The sequence below is a fragment of the Salvelinus namaycush genome, chromosome 38, assembly GCF_016432855.1.
Source record: "Salvelinus namaycush isolate Seneca chromosome 38, SaNama_1.0, whole genome shotgun sequence".
Taxonomy (NCBI): Eukaryota; Metazoa; Chordata; class Actinopteri; order Salmoniformes; family Salmonidae; genus Salvelinus; species Salvelinus namaycush.
In genome coordinates, this window is record NC_052344.1 from 11,603,262 (window position 1) to 11,629,697 (window position 26,436).

The 26,436-nt window shown below is 47.1% G+C and overlaps 1 protein-coding gene across 1 annotated transcript in view; it reads right to left on the reverse strand.

The window, feature by feature from the left end:
• Positions 1-26,436, reverse strand: part of LOC120031829 (signal peptide, CUB and EGF-like domain-containing protein 1) — a 98,810-nt gene that overhangs the window by 32,007 nt on the left and 40,367 nt on the right. Inside the window, exons 5-8 of the mRNA XM_038977650.1 lie at positions 16,535-16,651; positions 15,308-15,361; positions 10,497-10,586; positions 3,742-3,858 (exon numbers count right to left, since the gene is read on the reverse strand). Coding sequence (XP_038833578.1) covers positions 3,742-3,858; positions 10,497-10,586; positions 15,308-15,361; positions 16,535-16,651 — 378 coding nt within the window. The remainder of the gene's footprint in view (positions 1-3,741; positions 3,859-10,496; positions 10,587-15,307; positions 15,362-16,534; positions 16,652-26,436) is intronic.

Consider the following 26,436-nt stretch of genomic DNA (forward strand, 5'->3'; position numbering starts at 1 on the left):
CCTCTCTTCCCTCCGTCTCTCCCTCTCTTCCCTCCGCCTCTCCCTCTCTCCCCTCCGCCTCTCCCTCTCTTCCCTCCGTCTCTCCCTCTCTCTCTCCGCCTCTCCCTCTCCCTCTCTCTCTCCGCCTCTCCCTCTCTCCCCTCCGTCTCTCCCTCTCTTCCCTCTGCCTCTCCCTCTCTCCCTCCGCCTCTCCCTCTCTTCCCTCCATCTCGCCCTCTCTCGCTCCGCCTCTCCCTCTCTTCCCTCCGTCTCTCCCTCTCTTCTCTCCGCCTCTCCCTCTCTCCCCTCCGCCTCTCCCTCTCTCCCCTCCCTCTCTTCCCTCCCTCTCTCCCTCTCTTCCCTCCGTCTCTCCCTCTCTCTCTCCGCCTCTCCCTCTCTCCCCTCCGTCTCTCCCTCTCTTCCCTCCGCCTCTCCCTCTCTCTCTCCGCCTCTCCCTCTCTCCCCTCCGTCTCTCCCTCTCTTCCCTCCGCCTCTCCCTCTCTCTCTCCGCCTCTCCCTCTCTCCCCTCCGTCTCTCCCTCTCTTCCCTCCGCCTCTCCCTCTCTCCCCCTCTCCCCTCCGTCTCTCCCTCCGTCCGCAGGAGAGCCATGTGATAAAAACGCCTCCTTCCATTGGCACGTCTGTCATCGTGGAGTTAGGGAACCGTCTCGTCTGTCAGCGCAGATGAAAGGCTGTTTATCAGACGCCTGGGATTTAAACATGCCCTAAATAGTTTATATTGAAATGATTATGTTAGGGGGGGGCAGGATGATGCAGGTCCCACCGGGTCTGGCACACAGAGAGACAGAGCAGAGAGACAGAGCAGTCTACTGTCTACAGTACCTCACAGCATGACATTTACCTCCCAGCTAACAACTAACCTCACAAAACCACAAACTGCTGTCTACAATACTCTATCTACATTAACAACACATCACTACCCACTATCTCTATGCTATAAAAACACCTCTACCCCCTGGGCCTATCTGCACGTTACAACACACCACTGGCACAACCCGATATGCTATAACACATGACTATCTTCAATATTCGACATTAGGGCACAGTCACACACTACACTCCTGTGGTCAGCTCAGCTGTGATATCAGCTAGCTTAGCCAAGACCCTGTCAGCCCTTTTAACCTGTCACAGATCAGGAGATCTGTGTGTGCTGTTACAAAGGTTACAAGACGCTTTGGTCCAGGCAGGGGGTAGCATGGCGACAAGGTGGGACTGGTGGTCTGAATAAAATCTCTTTAATGATCAATAAAACCCCTGGCTGACTGACTAGGTTCAGTGGGAGATGATCTGTCCCGGACGGGGACAGACAGAAGTAATGCTGGCTGGGTGGAGACTGGAGAGGAGTTCAGAGTTTATAGTTTCCCTTCCTGATATGTTTGAGTGTGTGCTTTTGTGTGTAGTCAGTGTGGATGTGTAGTCAGAGTGGATGTGTGTATTGATTGCTGACGAGTGTATGGTTAACTTGTGCGTGCATGCACATGTGTGTATATGCACCGTGCCTGTATGTGCATGTCTATCATGCAAGTAGGTGTGTGTGTGTGTGTTTGCAGTCAGTGGCAGATGGCTCTCTCCATGTTTTCCTGCTCCATCCCTCCACCCTCCACCCCTTCATGCCCAGCTGATGGATGGTGATGGGTGATGGATGTGGTGCTGTCTCTCAGCTCCAGCTCAGATCAGGTCAATCACTGGTGGATTTATGGAGCCCAGGGGCCAAACTCAGCCAAATTATCTGGGCGGTGCACAGCTGGACTGCAGCCCTATCCATCTTCTCCACTCAACTCGCCCCCGGAAAACACAGGAGAGGCTAACTTTTCATTTTCCTGCACCATAAAGGCTTGGTTGTCCTGTTAAGCACACAAATCAAAGGCAGACGGGAGACAGACGGGAGTGGAAGTTGTTCACACAAGCTGCTGGGGTTTGAACTTGACATCGGAGCAACAGAGAGACTAGATGTTTTCTCACATCCAATGCAGGGCTGGACCCTTCCAGTCACAGCTAACCTTGTTAGCAGACAATGATGTTGCCATAGAGGATTCTACGATATATCATTATCAACTGGTTTCACTGGCCATTATAATGCCTCTGATATAATATGTCCAAACAAAACTGTCCCCATGCTCTGCCTCACTTCAACTAAAGAGCTGACATGACAACTGAGAATGAACGATATGCCTATTCTCTATGCTGGATGGTGGTAGGTAGTAATGCTCTCTGTAACCACCCTCTGTTGTGTCTCCCCACTATACAGCTGGGTGGCGCTGTGTGAGTCTGTGTGTGTGTACTATATGTGTGTGAGAGACAAAGAGAGAGACAGTGCAGCGTGGGCCTCACTGTTCAAACAGCTCAAAGTTTGCCGTCGCGTCGTCTGCCTGCCAGCCAGACAGCCCCGGGTCCAGTATTTCACACTTACATGCCACATTCTCAAACTTCTTGGCACGAAATACACACACACACACACACACACACACACACACACACACACACACACACACACACACACACACACACACACACACACACACACACACACACACACAGGTACACACACAGGTACACACACACACACACACACACACACACACACACACACACACACACACACACACACACACACACACACACACACACACACACACACACACACACACACACACACACACACACACATAGGACATTGGACATAAAGAGTCGCCGCCATGTAACCTACAATTCATTGCTATGGCGACTCCTACAGCAGTTCCCCTCCTCAAACATGTCTTGTCACATGTTGGCAGAATAGGTTGAGCAGCGATGTAACAGCACTCCCCACATCCTCAGTGTAGCGCTTCTTCAACTATTCTGATGTGAACCAACTCAACTCAACAGCCCGAGGAAAACTCTCAGCCCTTTTGTTTTCTCTTCCCCAGTCTCTTCTTTCCGATCAGTGCAGATGAAGGAAAGGAGATTAGGAGATGAGGAGAGAAAGTAGCCACTATACGCTTGAGATGCACCCAAGTGTGTCTCATGCAAGCCAGACCACAGTGTCGCTGTTCCTCAGACACATCAACGATCCCTGAAACCAACAACACCGCTCCACATGAACCACTGTATTTTCCATTCGGGTGACCCTGGGGTCAGAACCATCAACGGTCCTGTTTGTTTAGGGACAAGCCTCAATCAACTATCTGCTAGAAAAAAGTCAATTTCACTGTGTCTGTGTGGCAGCCCGGTAGGGCCTGGGTCGCCGTCTTTGACATCACAGGCGGAATTTGGGAAGTGGAAACGTTTGGCGGCAACATCAACAACAACAACAGCAGCCCTGCCAGTGACCGCGCCGGAGACCGGAGCCTCTCTCTGCTCCACGCGAGGAGGGGAAGTGAACTTCGTGCCGCAGGGTTGGTTGGTCTTGGCCCAAGATCACTCAGATACCACTCATACCAGCCACAGATACCAGACCCCTGGAACACCTCCGCATAGGATCCTCTCAACTCAGTACCGTTCAATACCACATAACTTGCCCATATAGCGTTACATTTGCCAAATACGGTTGAGTGCTGATACGGAATGTGCCTCCATTGTTAACAGCACTAGCAGTGTGTTCTTAAGATGAAACGAGCACACTAAAGGGTTGGGTGCTATCAAGGCATGAGTAAAAGCCGCTCGTCACATGGAGAGAGAGAGAGAGAGAGGGGGAAGTAAAGAAGATAGAGGAGAGCAGTAGGGGACAGTAGGGCCACACGGACACACACACCTATACACTGACCTTTGCAGGTCTTGCCGTCTGGCTGCAGGGTGAATCCCACGGGGCAGCTGCAGCGTACCCCTGTAGCCGTGTCCTTGCACGTCCGGTCACAGCCGCCATTGTTCACCGCACAGGTTTCTGGGTAAAACAGAAATATACAGTGGGAGAAAAGAGAGGCGGGGCGGGGCAGGGGAGGGGTATTAACCTACTGACTGGCACGCATATCTAAAGAGCAGAACGGAGGCTAAAGAGAGAAACAGTAGACAGTGAAGATATGACGGGTGGGTTGAGAAGAGGCTACATACAATGGAGAAATACACAACAGGGTGATGTCGTGTATTTAGGGCATATCGCTTTTTCATCATACCCATTCAGACTTCATTTCCACGATACTAAGCTCGTGTCAAGACATTCTAGTTATCCATCAGACCAGTGACAGGTTATGAGACGGTACACAGTTGGAATTTCATAGACGGTTCATAAACATGTTATAGACCGACTATAAACTCATACTCAGGATTCTCTGTTGAACATAACTGATTGGAACACCTAGTAGACCAATTTAGAGAAAGACAGATTTCTACAAAACATAAACAAGAGATTAATGGGCAACATGAGTTGATAAGGAGAGGAACTCAGTAGCCTAGTTAAGACAGGAAAGCCCTGTTTCCAAAAATGACAAGAAAACATTTAGTCAAAAACGATACTGAAGGTTAAGTAGAGAAAACATGAGAATCTAAAATATAGTTAGTGGCGGGATCGAGTAGTAGTACCTAGGACCGAATGTGTATATTTTGACTCCAGGAAAAATGTTCTTGTATGTGGCCAAGATAAGGTTTGCTCTGACTTGTGAATATTGCCTGAGCTAATCCCAAAACAAACAGCACCTAATGGCATCTCCACTTCACCTGCGCAGCCCAATGTTGCTTTAGGAAAGCTGAGCTCACTAATCCCCAATGGGTGTCAGATACTGCTGAGGACGGTGAAACTATACACTGTTATTAGAACGGGGCTCAATAATAGGCTACTATATTTAATAAAGAACAGTTTCAGATTAACTACTTGGGTCTGGCAGGCTTCTGATATGTCCTGGAAAAAACTCAGTTGAATGTGCTTAGTTAAAGGGATCATTTATCTACTTCCCCAAACTCATTGATACCATTTTTATGTCTCTGCGTCCTGTATGAAGGAAGTTAAGAGGTAGTTTCGAGAGAAAGGCTAACTAGCTTAGCACAAAGACTGGAAGTCTTTGGGTACAGCTAGTGATAATGCTAGTTAGCATTGGCTCGCAAAACTACCTCTAACTTCCTTCATACTGGACACAGAGGCATAAAAATGGTATCCAGGAGTTCAGCCAAAATCCCAAACTATCCCTTTAAAGGTGACAGAAGACGCTGAAATGGCTCTGGCTCTTTGGACATGGACATGTACGCAAATGAGAGATGGTGCACTTGTCTCTCTGGCACCTATTCCCAGCTCATTAAATGCAAAGAGGTTCTGCGCTTGCTTTAAGGGAGGAGGGAAGAGGATAAACCCTTTCAGACTGGCTAGCTAACATGCCCGGCTCTAGAGGTCACAGCATTAGCAAAATACTGTCAATGAGTGCAGTGTCACGGACTGACGGCATCTCATCAGCGGGCTGATCCAACATGGCCGTCTGTTTGCAGCAAAAGCAAACTGCAGGTGGGTGCTGTGAGAGCCAGCATGGTGGCCAGATTCTACCACCACAGGGAAGCTGTCAGTGGCAAAATGGCTCTACTTCAATGAGGCTGCTGGTGTGTTTCATAGAACTGCAGATAACTTTTTGGGATACTGAACCTAATTCCCAGAAAAGGAAAACACAGAGGGAAGAGGGTGAAGGAGAGATACTCTATCTTCCTGGTACACTACATGACCAAAAGTATGTGGACACCTGGTCGTCGAACATCTCATTCCAAAATCATGGCCAATAATATGGAGTTGGTCCCCCCTTTGCTGCTATAACAGCCTCCATTCTTCTGGGAAGGCTTTGCACTAGATGTTGGAACATTGCTGCGGGGACTTGCTTCCACAGCCATAAGAGCATTAGTGAGGTTGGGCACTGATGTTGGGTGATTAGGCCTGGCTCGCAGTCAGCGTTCTAATTCATCTCAAAGATGTTTGATTTCTGTATGGACTTCGCTTTGTGCACGGGGGCATTGTCATGCTGAAACCGGAAAGGGCCTTCCCCAAACTGTTGCCACAAAGTTGGAAGCACAGAATCGTCTAGAATGTCATTGTATGCTGAAGCGTTAAGATTTCCCTTCACTGGAACTAAGAGGCCCGAACCACGGAAAACAGCCCCAGCCCATTATTACTCCTCCACCAAACTTTACAGTTGCCACTATGCATTGTGGCAGGTAGCGTTCTCCTGGCATCCGCCAAACCCAGATTTGACCGTCGGACTACCAGATGGTGAAGCTTGATTCATCACTCCAGAGAACGCGTTTCCAATGCTCCACAGTCCAATGGCAGCTAACTTTACACCACTTCAGCCGACGCTTGGCATTGCATATGGTGATCTTAGGCTTGTGTGCAGCTGCTCGGCCATGGAAACCCATTTCATGAAGCTCCTGACGAACAGTTCTTGTGCTGATGTTACTTCCAGAAGCAGTCTGGAACTCGGTAGTGAGTGTTGCAACCGAGGACAGACTAATTGTACACGCTACTCAATGGTCCTGTTCTGTGAGCTTGTGTGGCCTACAACTTTGAGGCTGAGCCGTTGTTGCTCCAAGACGTTTCCACTTCACAATAACAGCACTTGCAGTTGACCGGGGCAGAAATGTGACGAACTGACTTGTTGGAAAGGTGTCATTCTAAAACGGTGCCACAGTAAGGCCATTCTACTGCCAATTTTTGTCTATGGAGATTGCATGGCTGTGTGCTTGATTATATACACCTGTCAGCAATGGGTGTGGTTGAAATAGCCGAATCCACTAATTTGAAGGGGTGTCCACATACTTTTGTATATATAGTGTAGCTTGTCTGATGGGTGCTGTAGGGTATGGCAGTGGACCCCTGCCAACGTCCCACTCAGGTGTGTGTGTGTGTGTGTGTGCATGGGGCTGTTAATGGGTCAGACTGATTTATACTACTGAAGGCAATGGGCCCTATAATTAGCTTAGCGTGAGTCCTGCTCAGAGCCCCTCTCCTGCTCTGATGAGCCAGGCCCGCCCATCCCCAGGGCAAGAGGCTGCACACAGGAACACAGACCCGCCGTCCGCCCAAACACACTCTGATTGATGTACTGAACATGCAAAGCCTACCCCCGAACAGCCCCTCTGAACCCCCTTCCATCTCCCTCCCCTCTCCCACCCCTGAATGTTTCTGTCTCATGCACACTGTATTGCAACTACGCTACAAAGGCTAACAATCTTCTATTCACAGCCATCCTTTCCACTTCCCTGTGTCTCAATTTCAACATGCTGAAGCTGAGGAAGATGGACAGGGTAACACCTATTTTTTGTAAAGGGGAGTGGTGGTTTGGGGGAGTTTCCATTGGAGACATTCTGGGGGAGACTGACGGTTGGAGGGACCCGTTCAAGGGAACCAGCTCTCATCTCCGTGGTGACAGATGAAGATTACTCGTCTGTCTTGTTTGTGTGAGCAGCGGCAGCAGGGCCAGTGGTGTGTTGGCTGAGAGCCAGTACAAATCAACAGAGACACCCCTGACTTGCCCACCAAATACCCCCATCATCACACCCCTCCATCTCACTGTCTCTCTGTCTGTCTCTCTCTCCTCTCATCCATCTCTAAGATACCTGCCATACTCACACATGCTCTGGGCAGACTTGACTGACCTGCTCTGCTGACGTCAGGAGCGGAGAGATAGAGAGTGGGGGCACACACGCACAAACGTACCTCATACTCCTCACACACACAGACATGCTGACCAGTCAAATCTCCATGCAGTCCCCCCTCTCTCTCTCTCTCTCTCTGTCCCTCTCTCTCTCTCTCTCTCTCTCTCTCTCTCAGTAAGACACATGTTCTATTGATTAAGAGGGAGTCATGAGAAAAGAGGAGTGGTTGTGCTTTATTAAGCATCATGCCAAGTCCCATCAACCCTCCACACGCATACTGACTGTAGGGGCACGATCGTCTTTCAGCAGGGCCTAGCTAACAGGATCTTCCTTCACTGTGTCATGGGCACCTAATCCAGCTGTCAGCGCTGCCCCGGTCCTGAAATCACACTATCCATACACACACACACATGCCCAGCTCAGCCCATCTGTCCTAGGTGAGTGGTTTATTTGGACTCCTCATCAGCCGAGGTCTGTGTAGCTATAGCACTACACTCTCTCTCTCTCTCCCTCTCACACCCAGCCTCATCACATGTCCAGCACACGCTGGTTTAATCCTAAATGAGTAGAACTTTGAAAAAACCTGGCTTTTTCTGTGCTAGAACTTTCACATTCTTCACTCTTTCCTCTTTCCTCTCGCTCTCTCTATCAGGCTTTTCTCCATCTATTTTTCATTATAGCCCAGGTTCCAGTTGAATCTATCTTGAACAATCTGGGCTCCAGTGCTATGGGACAAAGCCTATGGCAGTGTCTGCAGAGAAAATAGCAGCAGCAGACGCACAGAGAGAGTCAGGAAAGCTGTGTGTCAAAGCAGGCAGACGAATGAATGTCAAATCTAACAGACGTTCAGGGCTGTTTGAAAGACTTCCATAGTCTCCATGGCAATCAGACTAATCAGACCTGTAAAGTATAAAAGGAAACTGCAAATAAAAAAGTTGGGATTAAAAACATCTCAATAACACAGGTCATATAAATGAGAGATGGGGGTTATAGAAAACATGGAGGATACAGTGTTGGAATGAAGGGGAGGAGCATCAACAGTGACATCATCAGGTATGAAAACAACAGGACTGACTCAGGCAGGGGAAAAATTCCTCAACTGATGAAAGATGGAAAAGTTAACATTTAGAGGAAATAGGTGAAGTTTTGTCCCCCCCCCCCATGTACAGGCCAAAGTCGTCACCTGTTGAAGTAAGATCTGCCTCTGTATGGGAGAAACCTGCAGGCACCAATCCATAACAGTAACAGTATATACAAGCTCAGGATGTCTGAATGACTGACTGACTTAGGTCTCCATGCTGGTAAACAACGTACATTGTACTGGATCCATTTCTGTCTTTGAAAAGAAAAGAATATAAAATAAAGGAAACTGATCCATAAGAAACCAAGATGGAAATGCTGCCTCGAGGCTCCCAGGTTTAAGGAAGTGCAGTTTTAGTTAGATATTAGTGGGGGTTCACCCATTTAGTCTGGTTTAGTGGTTAGTCCAGATTAGTTGAGATATTTCCATTAAAAGGAGAAATATTGCAACCACACTTTAACAGTCAGGTAGAACTTCACAGGGGGTTCGAGGTCTGAAAGAGGGAAAAGAAAGGGTCACAGGTGACAGACTATGTACAGAATGGTGTTATCTAGGAGTTGATTGGCATACGTTGTCTGAGAACCATGCCGTTTGTCCCTTCCCACCAACCCTGTGGAGTGATTTTCGTTCAACAGTCAGTCACGACTGTTGAAGGGATGCATCTTCCTCCACTGAGTCGGGAAAGGGTTAACTATTCACGCTTTTATTCAGTTGTGCATTCATTTCATTTGTTTTATACTAATTGACTGAGTCATCCATTGATGAACCTACAGTGTAGATACAGTATCTGGAGCCTGTCTCTCATCGACAGTGTCCGGGGCTTGTATGAAAGCTCTTTATGCCACGATAAGGCTGTTTGAGTGCTCACTTGAAATGCAAGTCCTGTAGGCCAAACAAGTGCATACTTGAGGAGTAGGGTGGCAGTCTGAAACGGGAAGATGGTGATGGGCATATGGCAATAATGACTTGTTAAGGCGCCTCTGAAAGACATCCCTTGAGTAGTACGCTTCCAGATATGTTGGTACCTCAAGGGTCAGGCCAGGACACGTAACTGGCCAAGGGGAATGCGATGGACATGATGCTATAGGATGGATGGGAAGTTAAAGGCCACCAATATTAAAGACTTAGGTGTCTATTCAATCACAACCGCTGTCTGGAAGTAGGCAAGGCAAGCACTGCAGTAGAGTTTATTGAATAAATGAATCCAAATGTACATTCTCACAACATAAGATTGATGATTTGCCTTCACCCGGGGACTTCCAGACGGTGGATTTGATTGAATGAAGCGCGATGTCATCCAAAGAGACTCTGCTGATAGAGACCCTTCAAAGACACGACCTGAGATCTTCTCCATGACAACGCCAAAGATATAATGGGATGGAACGGCTCCTCGTGTACTGTTCACTCCAAGCCATGAGTATCATCATGGGGAGGGGGAAGGAAGGACTGAGGGTGTTTCAAATATTACAGGAACATTTTCGCCTTAATAGTGAACATGAAACCGTGTCAAAATGGTCCAGAGTTATTCAAGACCATATTCGTTGACCATAAACTTTCCTTTATGTCTAAAGACTCTGCAGTACCTGAGGAGGGGTGCCTGACCACCAGTCTAATCTTTGGAGGGACGCGTAGCTGCCTATAGGAGTAACTGTTAGTTACTGTGGGAAATCTAGAGAACATGTATCTTCTGCCGAGACGGGCGATGGGGAGAGGTGGGAGCAGGGTTGGAGAAGTTTACCAACAGGCTGGGACCTTGAGGGTGGACATAGAGGGTACCAAGGACTCATACAAATAAAAATGTATTTAAGAGAGAGAGAGAAGGGAGATACAAGCACAAGCGCCATGGCAACACATAGAAAGAGGAAGAAAAGAGTTACCCATAAGAAGCCGCCGTTTCACCCGCTTGTCCACATCAGCTATTGACGTGGTATTGAACTCAGAGCTCTCAATTGCAGCCTCATCTCTCTCTAAAACACAAGTGACAAGGGGACAAACAGTGAGCAGTAAGGTTAATTAGAAGCCCAACGTCCACCGCCCGCTGCCGCCCGAGACGTCAAGTCAAGTCAGCCCCTCTTGGCGTTTGAGCAAAACCAAAGCCAAGAAGCAAGAAGCCATGAAAAAGCGCCAAAATCCCTGTTAGAGTGTTAATCCCAAAAACAAATCCAAAAGTCCCAGATAGCAAAAAAAACACGAAATAAGTTTAAATGAGGGTAAGGGTGGGGGTAGGGGACAAAAATAGAAGTTCAAATAAAAATATAATTTAGGGGGGTGTGGGAGTTTGTTGACGTTGATGTTGTAGCCGTTGCTGTTTCTGTCTTCCATATCAAACGGCCACACACACTCAGCAATGATTCCCTCACATCCGAAAAGGAGGAAGAGGGGGAGGAGGAAGGGAAGGAGGAGTAGAAGAAAGGATGAGCAAACATGTCCAAGACAAGCTGCATGAGTGTGGGTAAGAAGCAGGGGGGTGAGGATGACAACAGAAGAAGGGGAGAGAGTGACGCCAACGGGTAAGCGGCTATGCTAGCCACCAGATCAGACAGACACTACAGAGGGAGGGAGCGACTACAAGGACTTCAGAATGACAAAATGAAAGAAAGGGATGAGAGGGGGAAAAAGGGAAGAAGAAGAGAGAGGAAATCCCGTCCCATCGTGGGCCACAATGGGAGAAGTAAATGGGAGGAGGAACACTCATAAATAAATGGGGTTGGGGACTAGTGGAGGGGGGGAGCGATGGAGAGGGCATGCATAGAGGAGAAGGAGGTAGTCTGGGGGCAGCGCTGGTTGCCTGTTTGTCTATGGAACACATCACAACTGGCTTTAACAGTCAACGCTGGAAACCATGTTCCCAAGCCGGGCAGGGGGCGGATGGAGGGAGGGGTGGGAAGGGAGAGGGGAAAGGTCGGGGGTTACGGTTAAGATGAATATGCAGATATGCAGCTGAGCAAACGCTGTGTTGCAGATATGCAGCTGAGAAAACGCTGTGTTGCAGATATGCAGCTGAGAAAACGCTGTGTTGCAGATATGCATAAGCAAACGCTGTGTTAGAATGGATGGGCTGGGGTGGTGAGGAGCGCTACTGGGCCTTGGGAAGAGAGGGAGTCTTTCACTGGGACGTCAGAGTCATTAGGCTCTGAATGAGCATCTCTCTCTGAAGAACTGAATGGGGGGGGGGGCGGGCCAGGGCACTGCCACTCAGTACAATGGAACTTGGACTGTCTTTGATGTACAAAGTCCTATGGAGGGGGATTTTGGGTGGGGGGGGGGTAACTAAAGCCCCCCCTGGTCACCCCTGGCTTGGCCCGTTACTGGTCTTTCTCAGGCGGTTAGTTTGGGAAGGTTTGGTAGACAAAGTGAAGGACTCTCTGAAGCAGTGTTCATAAATGAATGGAGGCTTTCTGGCTCTCAACTAACGGTTAGGTGTGTGTGTGCATGTGTGTGTATATGTATGTGTGCATGTATGTGCGTGTGTGTTTATGCCTGTGTGTGTGTGTATATGGGTGACTGGGCAATTATGTGCTGGTGTATGGGTGTGAGTGCTTGTGAGTGTGTGCATGCTTGAGTGTGAGGGTGCGTGCACGTGTGTATGAGCGTGTGAAAGTGTGTGTGTGTGTGAGTGGGTGGTTGTGTAAGAAAGGGTGAGGAGGAGGAGGAGGAGGAGAGAGGACTCCAGGACTCTCCTAAGGGGCTAAGGAATCAACAGTTCTAAGGTCCGTTTAGAGGAGGCCTTCTGAGGGGGGATGTTTAGAGTGAGAGCAGAACTTACACAGGAAATAATCACTGAAGGGAGGGAGGAATGAATCCATAGCAGTACACTACAGCTAAGAGGAGAACAGCAACGGTAACCAGTAACGATGCACTGTAAGAAAACAGCAGGACAAGTGTTGGTTGCTATTAATGTAACCGCAATTCAAGGAGGGGGAAAATGAAAGAAAATAAAAATCTGAATTAAAAACAAAAAGGAAATCAAAGGGAAAATGCAGAACAGTAGGATCTCCCATGCAGCCGGACAGACAGAAACACAGACGGGCTGCGTAGATTAGTGACAGAGGTATGGTGAGGACAGACGGACGGGCTGACGGACGGGCTGACAGACACGGAGAGCGTGTCAGATTGAGAATGCATGCGGCTGGCTGGGATGAGGGCATGACGGAGGTGTTATTGAGAAACAGGCAAGGTTACTGGTCCGTCTCTACAGGTGGATGAGGGAGGAGGTGCTGATGGGTGGGGGTGGGTGACGTGGGTTTTGGGGGTTGCCACAGTAACAGGATTTTGTTTGCTGGTTGAGGCCGTTGTACTGTTAGGGGGAGGGGGGCATATTGCAGGTTGAAGGAGGGGGGGTTGTTTGGAGTGATGTTTGTTTTTGGTTTGGGTGGGTAGCTCTATGTAACGTTAGATCAGGCTGCAACTGAGATGTTCACTCTAATCCTGTATCATTGTTTTATTAGTTCCCCCCCAGTCTTTAATTCAATTCCCTTTAATAATCTTAATTCCTTTGAGGTAAGGATTTAATCCTTTTTTAATTGAATTTGAACATGGATGCTCAGACAAGACAGGCAATCAGTAACTATCACCAGAAAGCAGGAGGAGGTAGGTAGGGAGGAAGAGGAGGAGGAAGAGGAGGAGCACCAGAGACAGCACTACACAAAGGTGGGTCAAAGGTGGGCCCTGTGACAGAGCAGTTGGGACACTCAGACCACAGAGGAGCCTTTCCTCTCGCCAGCGAGGAAAAGACACGGGACAGAGGGAGAAGGAGCACAGGGTTTCTCTCTTTCTTTCATTCTTTCAGAGGTCTTCCTCTTCTTTCGTGGATTTCGTTGGTCCTCGCATGGCTGGAAAGGAAAAGGTTATGGGCACAAAATGAAGGCAGTTCTGTGAGATTCTGTGAGAACACAGCATTGACGATACTATATAGTAGAGATCTGTTTGTGGGGAGAGAGAGGGGGCTTCTCCAGTGTTCTAGCACAGCAGGAATGACAACACACAGAAAAAGGGTTAATTTGTGACATGACAGAAGACCTGTGTGTGTGTGTGTGTGTGTGTGTGTGTGTGTGTGTGTGTGTGTGTGTGTGTGTGTGTGTGTGTGTGTGTGTGTGTGTGTGTGTGTGTGTGTGTGTGTTTTAATTCCAGTTAGAACAGGTATTGCAGGGATCATCAACTAAATTCTGCAGTAGCCAATTTTTTCTTGAGTGAATGTTCGTGATGCCGGAAGATAATTACAAATAATTTGTAGGCCGCAAATTGACCGCAAGAAGCCCAAACAGATATAATATTTGACTAAAACAATAATTTCAAACTTTGCTTACATTTGTATGCAATCACATCTATTATGCGTGGGAATACATGGGAACAGATTTGCAAATTTTTTTTTTTTACAGTATTATGTCCAATAATGAAATGAAATAAATAATAATAATATATATTTTTTTTTTGCTCAGAAAACTTTTAGGGCAAAATAAAGGGCCAAATAAAACCACTCGTGGGACAAATTTGGCCCGCGGGCCTCCAATTGGGGAAACCTGAGGTATTGTGTTCAGTGTCTTGCCTAATCTCAGATGCATCTGATTTTAGTCAACTCCAGAAATGGTTTAACTCCTTCTGGGGGCATATGTACAGACTTTGACTAACTGGCATAATGTAACACAAGAAAAAGAGTTTGTGTATCTGCCAATCTGCTTTAGCAACTCGGTGGGATAAACCTTGTTTAGGAGCTATGGAGAAACAAGGGAGTCTGTAAATCACTGTCTCGTTACGGACAGACAGACAGACACCGCCAGGCTCCCTTCGGAACACTCCGGGAACGTTCAGGAACGTCTCTGTGCACCCAAAAAACACTGGAGAATTTTTTTTAAAGGCAGAAAAAATACGATTTGGTACGCCCAAGCTTCCAAGCTTCCGAGCCAAATGTGGGACTGGGGTCCGTTGGAAGGAACATGAAAAACTCTTTCACTTACCTGGAACCTCTCATTTATCTTCTGCAAATTCCCCCAGAAAAAAAATCATGAACATTTCCTCTCTGTTAGGCTTCGGAGCCACCATAGCCACGGGATACGGCCACATTGACAGCCGGGCGTAAAAGTTAGCCATTTGGCAAACAGTGGCATGCAGGCCTGGCGTCTCTCAGGCCTAGCGATGGGCATGCGTTACACTGACTTGGCTAGTTTTCCAGCGTAATGAAGATGATGAATGTATTTTTCAACTTCTGAGACTTCTCAACTATTCATTTTCCAGTTTCCACCACAGCCCTACCTAGCGATCAAACCCCCAAACCCCCCCTATTCCTCCTTTCACTACCTGAGACATTAACACACTACTACTACACTGACTACTCTGTCGGCAGTCAAAGTGCTTGTTTGTCTGAGAGTGTGCATGCAGGTACAGGTGTAATTGTGTGATTGAAAGAGAAAGACAGAGAGAGAGAGAGAAAGACAGAGAGAGAGAGAGAGAGAGAGAGAGAGAGAGAGAGAGAGAAACAGACAGCCAGAGAGAGCGACACATAAAGGAAAGAGACACTGATCATACAACTCTCTTCTATCACATGGCAAATCAGCTATTTTCAACATGCACTGGAAGCTGTTTTTTTAGTACACATTTAGATGGGGAGAATTCTTTACTCCCTCTTCTCCCCATGCCACGATCTCCAAAAACAGGGTGAGCAGTCTTCAGGCCCCAGACAGGAAATAATCACCATCGTCATCGTGAAACTCCGGGCGACATTTTCGGGGTGCAACAGAGCACAGATCTGTGCAAAAATACTGTAAAGCTCATTATAATCTGGCAGCTGGATTACAGATCGTTCAAGAAAAATGTATCATTGAATCACACTGCCAGATTATAATAAGGTTTACGGTATTTTCACACAGATTTGTGCTCTTTTGCACGGCGAAAATGTCGCCCTCCATTTCTATTCAATTACTCACAGTTTCAAGTTACTCACATGACTTTGTGTATATTTTCAAGACAAAAAGAAACATTTGAATGCACTTTAAGGTTGGTTGATTCTCTAGAAAATGTAAATGTGTTACTGCGCTCTCTCTAACGCTCTCTCACTCTTCCTGTCCATCTCTCTCTCTCTCTCTCTCTCTCTCTGTCCATCTCTCTCTCTCTCTCTCTGTCTCTCGCTCTCTCTGAATGTATCAGTGGCTCAATCTCTCCCCCTCTGTCTTTTGTTGTGAGTGTATAAATAAGATGAGGCCGGGGTAGGGAGAGAGGGCTCAGGGGTGAAGTTAACTCATCACAAAGCCCTTCTCACCAGTTTCTCTCACACATTTATAACATCTACTGCAAAACAGATGAGAAATAACAGAGCTTTAAGATGAATATGTTCTCTAATGTGCACTGAGTTGCAGTACCAGTCAAAAGTTTGGACACACCTACTCATTCAAGGGTTTTTCTTTATTGTTGCTATTTTCATTTGTAGAATAATAGTGAAGACATCAAAACTATGAAATAACACATCATGCCAAGAGTGTGCAAAGCTGTCATCAAGGCAAAGGGTGGCTACTTTGAAGAATCTCAAATATAAAATATTGGTTACTACATGATTCCCTATGTGTGATTTCATAGTTTTGATGTCTTCACTATTATTATACAATGTAGAAAATAGTAAAAATAAAGAAAAACCCTGGAATGAGTAGGTGTGTCCAAACTTTTGACTGGTACTGTATATGATTTGAGAGTATTGAGGAAGTTGATTGCTTGAACAAAAGTGTATGATGTGTGTGTCAATTTAGAGTCTACACTGTTTTGTATACAAATTGAGGAAAATGTGTGTGCCTCTCTCTCTCTCTCTGTGTGTGTGTGTGTGTGTGTGTGCGTGTGTTACATATGTGAGTTTGTGTGCCTGTATGTTTGTGTGTGTGTGTTTGTGGCAGAAACTATTCAAAGAGATGAAGTACAGTCTGTTGTCACTCACCGATGCAGGTCTTGCTGTCTGAGTGCAGGGCGTACTTCTGGTGACAGCCACAAACCGGCCCCACATCCGTATCGTCACACATGTGCTGGCAGCCTCCGTTCCCATAGTTACATGTCACTGGCAACATACAAGGATTGTAAGGGAGCGGTATAGGCCTACACCCCCCCACACACACACACACATACACACAAACACACACACACCCTGACTATATACTCAAATACCTTACACCAGAAAGAGAAATCTGTTTTTAAGTGCTTGGGCAGACATTAATTCACTGTGAGCTGCTTCTTATGATCTTCAGACACAGTCCCCCAACAATAACAGTGAGAAGGCCCCAGAGTACATTCCTAATGTAGGGTAATAAAGTAGCAGAATGTGAGCCGTGACCGGAGCTGGCCTCCCTCTGTTCCCTATACTCTCTGCTCTCTTCATGACAGGTGACATGGGTTCACCAGACACTGGGTTGGACCAGGACACAGAGAGAGAGAGAGCAAGTGAGAGAGACGGAGAGAGAGAGAGAGAGAGAGAGAGAGAGAGAGAGAGAGAGAGAGAGAGAGAGAGAGAGAGAGAGAGAGAGAGAGAGAGAGAGAGAGAGAGAGAGAGAGAGAGAGAGAGAGAGAAAGTGAGAGAGATGGAGAGAGAGAGGGAGAGAAAGAGAGAAGAGGGAGAGAGAGAGAATGAAAGAATAACATTGAGAGAGAGAGAGAGAGAGAGAGTTATAGGCAGAATAAAAACAAGGAAGTATTTTTATGGGAGTATAATCATACGTATTGAGACCTGTTAATGTCCCCTGCTCTGATGTTTACAAGCTTGTCCTGGAAGAATAGAGGCGGAGAGGAGGGGGTGGGTTGGAGAGGAGAAGAGAGACAGCGAGAGACTGAGAGAGAGAGAGACAGAGAGAGAGACAGAAAGAGAGAGAGAGAGAGAGAGAGAGAGAGACAACCAAAGAGAGGAGCTGAAGCTCATCAAGTCCCCCAGTCAGTCATTGCTCCTCTCTGTGCTCCGCGTCTCCAGCCCAACCCAGAGCTTTGATCACAAGTTTACTGCAGCACTGCTGAGAGTAGAGTGTGTGTGTGAGTCAGTGTGTGTGTGCGTGTGAGTCAGTGTGTGTGTGTGTGTATGTGTGTGTGTGTATGTGCGTGTGTCAGTGTCTGTGCTACAGGTCCGCTACAGACGACACTCTGCTGCCGAGCATTCCTCTTCACACTGCAAATGAAATACTGACATCCCGACTCATAACAAACCCTCTTCCTCTTCAGTCGGTGGGACACGTTATAAAGAGTGCAGAATTTCACAATGTTTCACTGGCGTTTTTAAGCAGGACAAAATGTGTTACCAAATAAAATGTAACTAATAAAAAGCTTATTTTCCCCTCCTGAATGGTTACTGTGAGTTGAATTTAAATTCCATGGCTCAGGTCGCTCAGCGCACAGGATGAAAATAATATGATGTGAAGTTTTTTTAAAACATCCTTAATATGCTTTCATGAAGGTTCAGATTGTATTACATCTGGCTACTGAATGTATCATTGTCTGGCCTCAGTGATAGCTAGCACTGGAGTATAAATCAATTCTAAAAACCCACTGCAGTTGTTAGCTAGTGCAGCCTGCCTCTCGCAGCGTGTTGCTGCTATCTAAGCAATTGAGGATGATCTGTTCTAGGAGACACTGGTGAGGCAGAGCACACTCCCTGAGAGAGAGAAACATATATATATATATACATATATTATAGAGAGAGAGAGAAAGAGAGAGAGAGAAATATACATATATTATAGAGAGAGAGAGAGACATATACTGTATATACATATATTATAGAGAGAGAGAGACATATGTATACATATATTATAGAGAGAGAGAAAGAGAGAAATATACATATATTATAGAGAGAGAGAAAGAGAGATAAAGATATATATATATTATAGAGAGAGAGAAAGATATATATATATATATATTATAGAGAAAGAGAGAGAGAGAGAAAGATATATATACATATATTATAGAGAGAGAGAGAGAGAGATAAAGATATATATATATATTATAGAGAGAGAGAGAAAGATATATATATATATATTATAGAGAAAGAGAGAGAGAGAGAAAGATATATATACATATATTATAGAGAGAGAGAGAGAGAGATAAAGATATATATATATTATAGAGAGAGAGAGAAAGATATATATATATATACACTGCTCAAAAAAATAAAGGGAACACTTAAACAACACAATGTAACTCCAAGTCAATCACACTTCTGTGAAATCAAACTGTCCACTTAGGAAGCAACACTGATTGACAATACATTTCACATGCTGTTGTGAAAATGGAATAGACAAAAGGTGGAAATTATAGGCAATTAGCAAGACACCCCCAATAAAGGAGTGATTCTGCAGGTGGTGACCACAGACCACTTCTCAGTTCCTATGCTTCCTGGCTGATGTTTTGGTCACTTTTGAATGCTGGCGGTGCTCTCACTCTAGTGGTAGCATGAGACGGAGTCTACAACCCACACAAGTGGCTCAGGTAGTGCAGCTCATCCAGGATGGCACATCAATGCGAGCTGTGGCAAGAAGGTTTGCTGTGTCTGTCAGCGTAGTGTCCAGAGCATGGAGGCGCTACCAGGAGACAGGCCAGTACATCAGGAGACGTGGAGGAGGCCGTAGGAGGGCAACAACCCAGCAGCAGGACCGCTACCTCCGCCTTTGAGCAGGAGGAGCACTGCCAGAGCCCTGCAAAATGACCTCCAGCAGGCCACAAATGTGCATGTGTCAGCATATGGTCTCACAAGGGGTCTGAGGATCTCATCTCGGTACCTAATGGCAGTCAGGCTACCTCTGGCGAGCACATGGAGGGCTGTGCGGCCCCACAAAGAAATGCCACCCCACACCATGACTGACCCACCGCCAAACCGGTCATGCTGGAGGATGTTACAGGCAGCAGAACGTTCTCCACGGCGTCTCCAGACTCTGTCACATGTGCTCATGTGCTCAGTGTGAACCTGCTTTCATCTGTGAAGAGCACAGGGCGCCAGTGGCGAATTTGCCAATCTTGGTGTTCTCTGGCAAATGCCAAACGTCCTGCACGGTGTTGGGCTGTAAGCACAACCCCCACGTCGGGCCCTCATACCACCCTCATGGAGTCTGTTTCTGACCGTTTGAGCAGACACATGCACATTTGTGGCCTGCTGGAGGTCATTTTGCAGGGCTCTGGCAGTGCTCCTCCTGCTCAAAGGCGGAGGTAGCGGTCCTGCTGCTGGGTTGTTGCCCTCCTACGGCCTCCTCCACGTCTCATGATGTACTGGCCTGTCTCCTGGTAGCGCCTCCATGCTCTGGACAATACGCTGACAGACACAGCAAACCTTCTTGCCAACTCCCACACCTATCAGGTTTACTAACCGTCCTCCATACTAAACCCCACTCACCACTCTATCAAGGTTTACTAACCGTCCTCCATACAAACACCCACTCACCACCTATCACAGGTTTACTAACCGTCCTCCAAACAACACCCACTCACCACCTATCAAGGTTTACTAACCGTCCTCATAACAAACACCACTCACCACCTATCAAGGTTTACTAACCGTCTCCATACAAACACCCACTCACCACCTATCAAGGTTTACTAACCGTCCTCCAAACAAACACCCCTCACCACCTATCAAGGTTTACTAACGTCCCCATACAAACACCCACTCACCACCTATCAAGGTTTACTAACCGTCCTCCATACAAACACCCACTCACCACCTATCAAGGTTTACTAACCGTCCTCACAAACACCCACATCACAACCACCCTATCAACAGGTTTACTAACCGTCCTCCCAAACAAACACCCACTCACCACCTATCAAGGTTTACTAACCCGTCTCCATACAAACACCCACTCACCACCTATCAAGGTTTACTAACGTCCTCCATAAAACACCCACTCACCACCTATCAAGGTTTACTAACCGTCCTCCATACAAACACCCACTCACCACCTATCAAGGTTTACTAACCGTCCTCCAAACAAACACCCCTCACCACCTATCAAGGTTTACTAACCGTCCTCCATAAAAACACCCACTCACCACCTATCAAGGTTTACTAACCGTCCCATACAAACACCCACTCACCACCTATCAAGGTTTACTAACCGTCCTCCATACAAACACCCACTCACCACCTATCAAGGTTTACTAACCGTCCTCCATACAAACACCCACTCACCACCTATCAAGGTTTACTAACCGTCCTCCATACAAACACCCACTCACCACCTATCAAGGTTTACTAACCGTCCTCCATACAAACACCACCTCACCACTATCAAGGTTTACTACAACCGTCCTCCATACAAACACCCACTCACCACCTATCAAGGTTTACTAACCGTCCTCCATACAACACCCACTCACCACCTATCAAGGTTTACTAACCGTCCTCCATACAAACACCCACTCACCACCTATCAAGGTTTACTAACCGCCTCCATACAAACACCCACTCACAACCTATCAAGGTTTACTAACCGTCTCCATACAAAACCCCACTCACCACCTTCAAGGTTTACTAACCGTCCTCCAAACAAACACCCACTCACCACCTATCAAGGTTTACTAAAACCGTCCTCCATACAAACACCCACTCACCACCTATCAAGGTTTACTAACCGTCTCCATAAAACACCCACTCACCACCTATCAAGAGTGTTACTAACCGTCCTCCATACAAACACCCACTCACCACCTATCAAGGTTTACTAACCGTCCTCCATACAAACACCCACTCACCACCTATCAAGGTTTACTAACCTCCTCCACAAACACCCACTCACAACCTATCAGGTTTACTAACCGTCCTCCATACAACCACCCACTCACCACCTATCAAGGTTTACTAACCGTCCTCACAAACAACACCACTCACCACCTATCAAGGTTTACAACCGTCCTCCATACAAACACCACTCACCACCTATCAAGGTTTACTAACCGTCCTCCATACAAACACCCACTCACCACCTATCAAGGTTTACTAACCGTCCTCCATACAAACACCCACTCACCACCTATCAAGGTTTACTAACGTCCTCCATACAACACCCACTCACCACCTATCAAGGTTTCTAACCGTCCTCCATAAACACCCACTCACCCACTATCAAGTTTTACTAACCGTCCTCCATACAAACACCCACTCACCACCTATCAAGGTTTACTAACCGTCCTCCTACAAACACCCACTCACCACCTATCAAGGTTACTAACCGTCCTCCATACAAACCACCACATCTCACCACCTATCAAGGTTTACTAACCGTCCTCCAAACGAACACCCACTCACCACCTATCAAGGTTTACTAACCGTCCTCCATACAAACACCCACTCACCACCTATCAAGGTTTACTAACCGTCCTCCATACAAACACCCACTCACCACCTATCAAGGTTTACTAACCGTCCTCCATCAACAACACCCCACAACCTCTAAGTTTCAAACGTCCTCCTACAAACACCCACTCACCACTATCAAGGTTTACTAACCCCCTCATACAAACACCCACTCACCACCTATCAGGTTTACTACCTCTACCCCTCACATATCACTAAACGTCCTCTCACCACACCAACTTACTCACCTACTAAACCTCTCTCTCACTACCCTCAACAATACTATCCACTCACCACCTATCAAGGTTTACTAACCGTCCTCCATACAAACACCCACTCACCACCTATCAAGGTTTACTACCGTCCTCCAAACAACACCCCTCACCACCTATCAAGGTTTACTAACCGTCCTCCATACAAACACCCACTCACCACCTATCAAGGTTTACTAACCGTCCTCCATAAAACACCCACTCACCACCTATCAAGGTTTACTAACCGTCCTCCATACAAACACCCACTCACCACCTATCAAGGTTTACTAACCGTCCTCCAAACAAACACCCACTCACCACCTATCAAGGTTTACTAACCGTCCTCCATACAAACACCCACTCACCACCTATCAAGGTTTACTAACCGTCCTCCATACAAACACCCACTCACCACCTATCAAGGTTTACTAACCGTCCTCCATACAAACACCCACTCACCACCTATCAAGGTTTACTAACCGTCCTCCATACAAACACCCACTCACCACCTATCAAGGTTTACTAACCGTCCTCCATGAAAACACCCACTCACCACCTATCAAGGTTTACTAACCGTCCTCCATACAAACACCCACTCACCACCTATCAAGGTTTACTAACCGTCCTCCATACAAACACCCACTCACCACCTATCAAGGTTTACTAACCGTCCTCCAAACAAACACCCACTCACCACCTATCAAGGTTTACTAACCGTCCTCCATACAAAACCCACTCACCACCTATCAAGGTTTACTAACCGTCCTCCATAACAAACACCCACTCACCACCTATCAAGGTTTACTAACCGTCCTCCATACAAACACCCCATCACCCCCTATCAAGGTTTACTAACCGTCCTCCATACAAAAACCCACTCACACCACCTATCAAGGTTTACTAACCGTCCTCCATACAAACACCCACTCACCACCTATCAAGGTTTACTAACCGTCCTCCATACAAACACCCACTCACCACCTATCAAGGTTTACTAACCGTCTCCAACAAACACCCCTCACCACCTATCAAGGTTTTACTAACCGTCCTCCATACAAACACCCTCACCACCTATCAAGGTTTACTAACCGTCCTCCATACAAACACCCACTCACCACCTATCAAGGTTTACTAACCGTCCTCCATACAAACACCCACTCACCACCATCAAGGTTTACTAACCGTCCTCCAAACAAACACCCACTCACCACCATCAAGGTTTACTAAACCGTCCTCCATACAAACACCCACTCACCACCTATCAAGGTTTACTAACCGTCCTCCATACAAACACCCACTCACCACCTATCAAGGTTTCTAACCGTCCTCCATACAAACACCCACTCACCACCTATCAAGGTTTACTAACCGTCCTCCATACAAACACCCACTCACCACCTATCAAGGTTTACTAACCGTCCTCCATACAAACACCCACTCACCACCTATCAAGGTTTACTACCGTCCTCCATACAAACACCCACTCACCACCTATCAAGGTTTACTAACCGTCCTCCATACAAACACCCACTCACCACCTATCAAGGTTTACTAACCGTCCTCCATACAAACACCCACTCACCACCTATCAAGGTTTACTACCGTCCTCCATACAAACACCCACTCACCACCTATCAAGGTTTACTAACCGTCCTCCATCAAACACCCACTCACCACCTATCAAGGTTCTAACCGTCCTCCATACAAACACCCACTCCCACCTATCAAGGTTTACTAACCGTCCTCCATAAACACCCACTCACCACCTATCAAGGTTTACTAACCGCCTCCATGAAAACACCCACTCACCACCTATCAAGGTTTACTAACCGTCCTCCATACAACAACCACTCACCACCTATCAAGGTTTACTAACCGTCCTCCATACAAACACCCACTCACCACCTATCAAGGTTTACTAACCGTCCTCCATACAAACACCCACTCACCACCTATCAAGGTTTACTAACCGTCCTCCATGAAAACACCCACTCACCACCTATCAAGGTTTACTAACCGTCCTCCATGAAAACACCCACTCACCACCTATCAAGGTTTACTAACCGTCCTCCATACAACACCCACTCACCACCTATCAAGGTTTACTAACCGTCCTCCATGAAAACACCCACTCACCACCTATCAAGGTTTACTAACCGTCCTCCATAAAACAACCACCCACTCACCACCTATCAAGGTTTACTAACCGTCCTCCTACAACACACCCACTCACCACCTATCAAGGTTTCTACAACCGTCCCACACACAAACAACCTCCTCCAAACAAACACCCACTCACCACCTATCAAGGTTTACTAACCGTCCTCCATACAAACACCCACTCACCACCTATCAAGGTTTACTAACCGTCCTCCATGAAAACACCCACTCACCACCTATCAAGGTTTACTAACCGTCCTCCATACAAACACCCACTCACCACCTATCAAGGTTTACTAACCGTCCTCCATACAAACACCCACTCACCACCTATCAAGGTTTACTAACCATCCTCCATACAAACACCCACTCACCACCTATCAAGGTTTACTAACCATCCTCCATACAAACACCCACTCACCACCTATCAAGGTTTACTAACCGTCCTCCATACAAACACCCACTCACCACCTATCAAGGTTTACTAACCGTCCTCCATGAAAACACCCACTCACCACCTATCAAGGTTTCCTAACCGTCCTCCAAACAAACACCCACTCACCACCTATCAAGGTTTACTAACCGTCCTCCATACAAACACCCACTCACCACCTATCAAGGTTTACTAACCGTCCTCCATACAAACACCCACTCACCACCTATCAAGGTTTACTAACCGTCCTCCATGAAAACACCCACTCACCACCTATCAAGGTTTACTAACCGTCCTCCATACAAACACCCACTCACCACCTATCAAGGTTTACTAACCGTCCTCCAAACAAACACCCACTCACCACCTATCAAGGTTTACTAACCGTCCTCCATACAAACACCCACTCACCACCTATCAAGGTTTCCTAACCGTCCTCCATACAAACACCCACTCACCACCTATCAAGGTTTACTAACCGTCCTCCATGAAAACACCCACTCACCACCTATCAAGGTTTACTAACCGTCCTCCATACAAAACCCACACCACCTATCAAGGTTTACTAACCGTCCTCCATACAAACACCCACTCACCACCTATCAAGGTTTCCTAACCGTCCTCCAAACAAACACCCACTCACCACCTATCAAGGTTTACTAACCGTCCTCCATGAAAACACCCACTCACCACCTATCAAGGTTTACTAACCGTCCTCCATACAAACACCCACTCACCACCTATCAAGGTTTCCTAACCGTCCTCCAAACAAACACATCTGACAGGTGGTCTAAATACCAATCTGTGTTTCAAATGGCACCCCATTACCTACACAGTGCACTACTTTTGACCAGGGAATAGGGTGCCATGTCAGACATGGACCAAAACTCTTCCCCTTACCCCAGTGCAACAACTGGCCCGTGTTTATTTAACCTAGGCACTCGGTGGTAGTGGAGGACAGTAATTGTCTCCATCCGTCATCCATCACAAACCGCTAAGTGAAATGAAAGAGGAGCAACGTAACCATTTCCCCTTGTGATTAGAGTGCAGGTCTTTACAGGGAGGAAATGAGAGGAGGAGGCTCTGGTTGGGCAGACAGTGCTAAGCGCTGAGGCAGCGTGGAGCCGGGAGACTCTGTCTCTCTAATCTCATCTAGTCAGGTCTGTCTGCTTCTCTGTGATCTGAGGATCTGAGGTGATGCAACCACCCGGCCGGCCGTCTGTCTCTGTCTGCCTGTCTCACCCACTCATAAACAACCAAGATCAGGGTGAAAGGGCCCCAAACAAGACCTGATCCCTGGTTTACTTTCAGGGAGCTACAGTACATACATAGCACCAGGTGCCAGGGAGGAAGACATACAGTACTGTCTGTCTGTCTGTCTGTCTGTCTGTCTGTCTGTCTGTCTGTCTGTCTGTCTGTCTGTCTGTCTGTCTGTCTGTCTGTCTGTCTGTCTGTCTGTCTGTCTGTCTGTCTGTCTGTCTGTCTGTCTGTCTGTCTGTCTGTCTGTCTGTCAGCCTGTCAGCCTGTCAGCCTGGCATTGGACATGACACACGGCCTTCTCAGCGTCTTCAAACCCACGGTCATCAGAACTAAGGTCCTTCCTTTGTCCTGGTCAGGTCACCTGGCCATGTAAAACTCCTGTCCTGGTCAGGTCACGGGGGTCATGTAAAACTCCT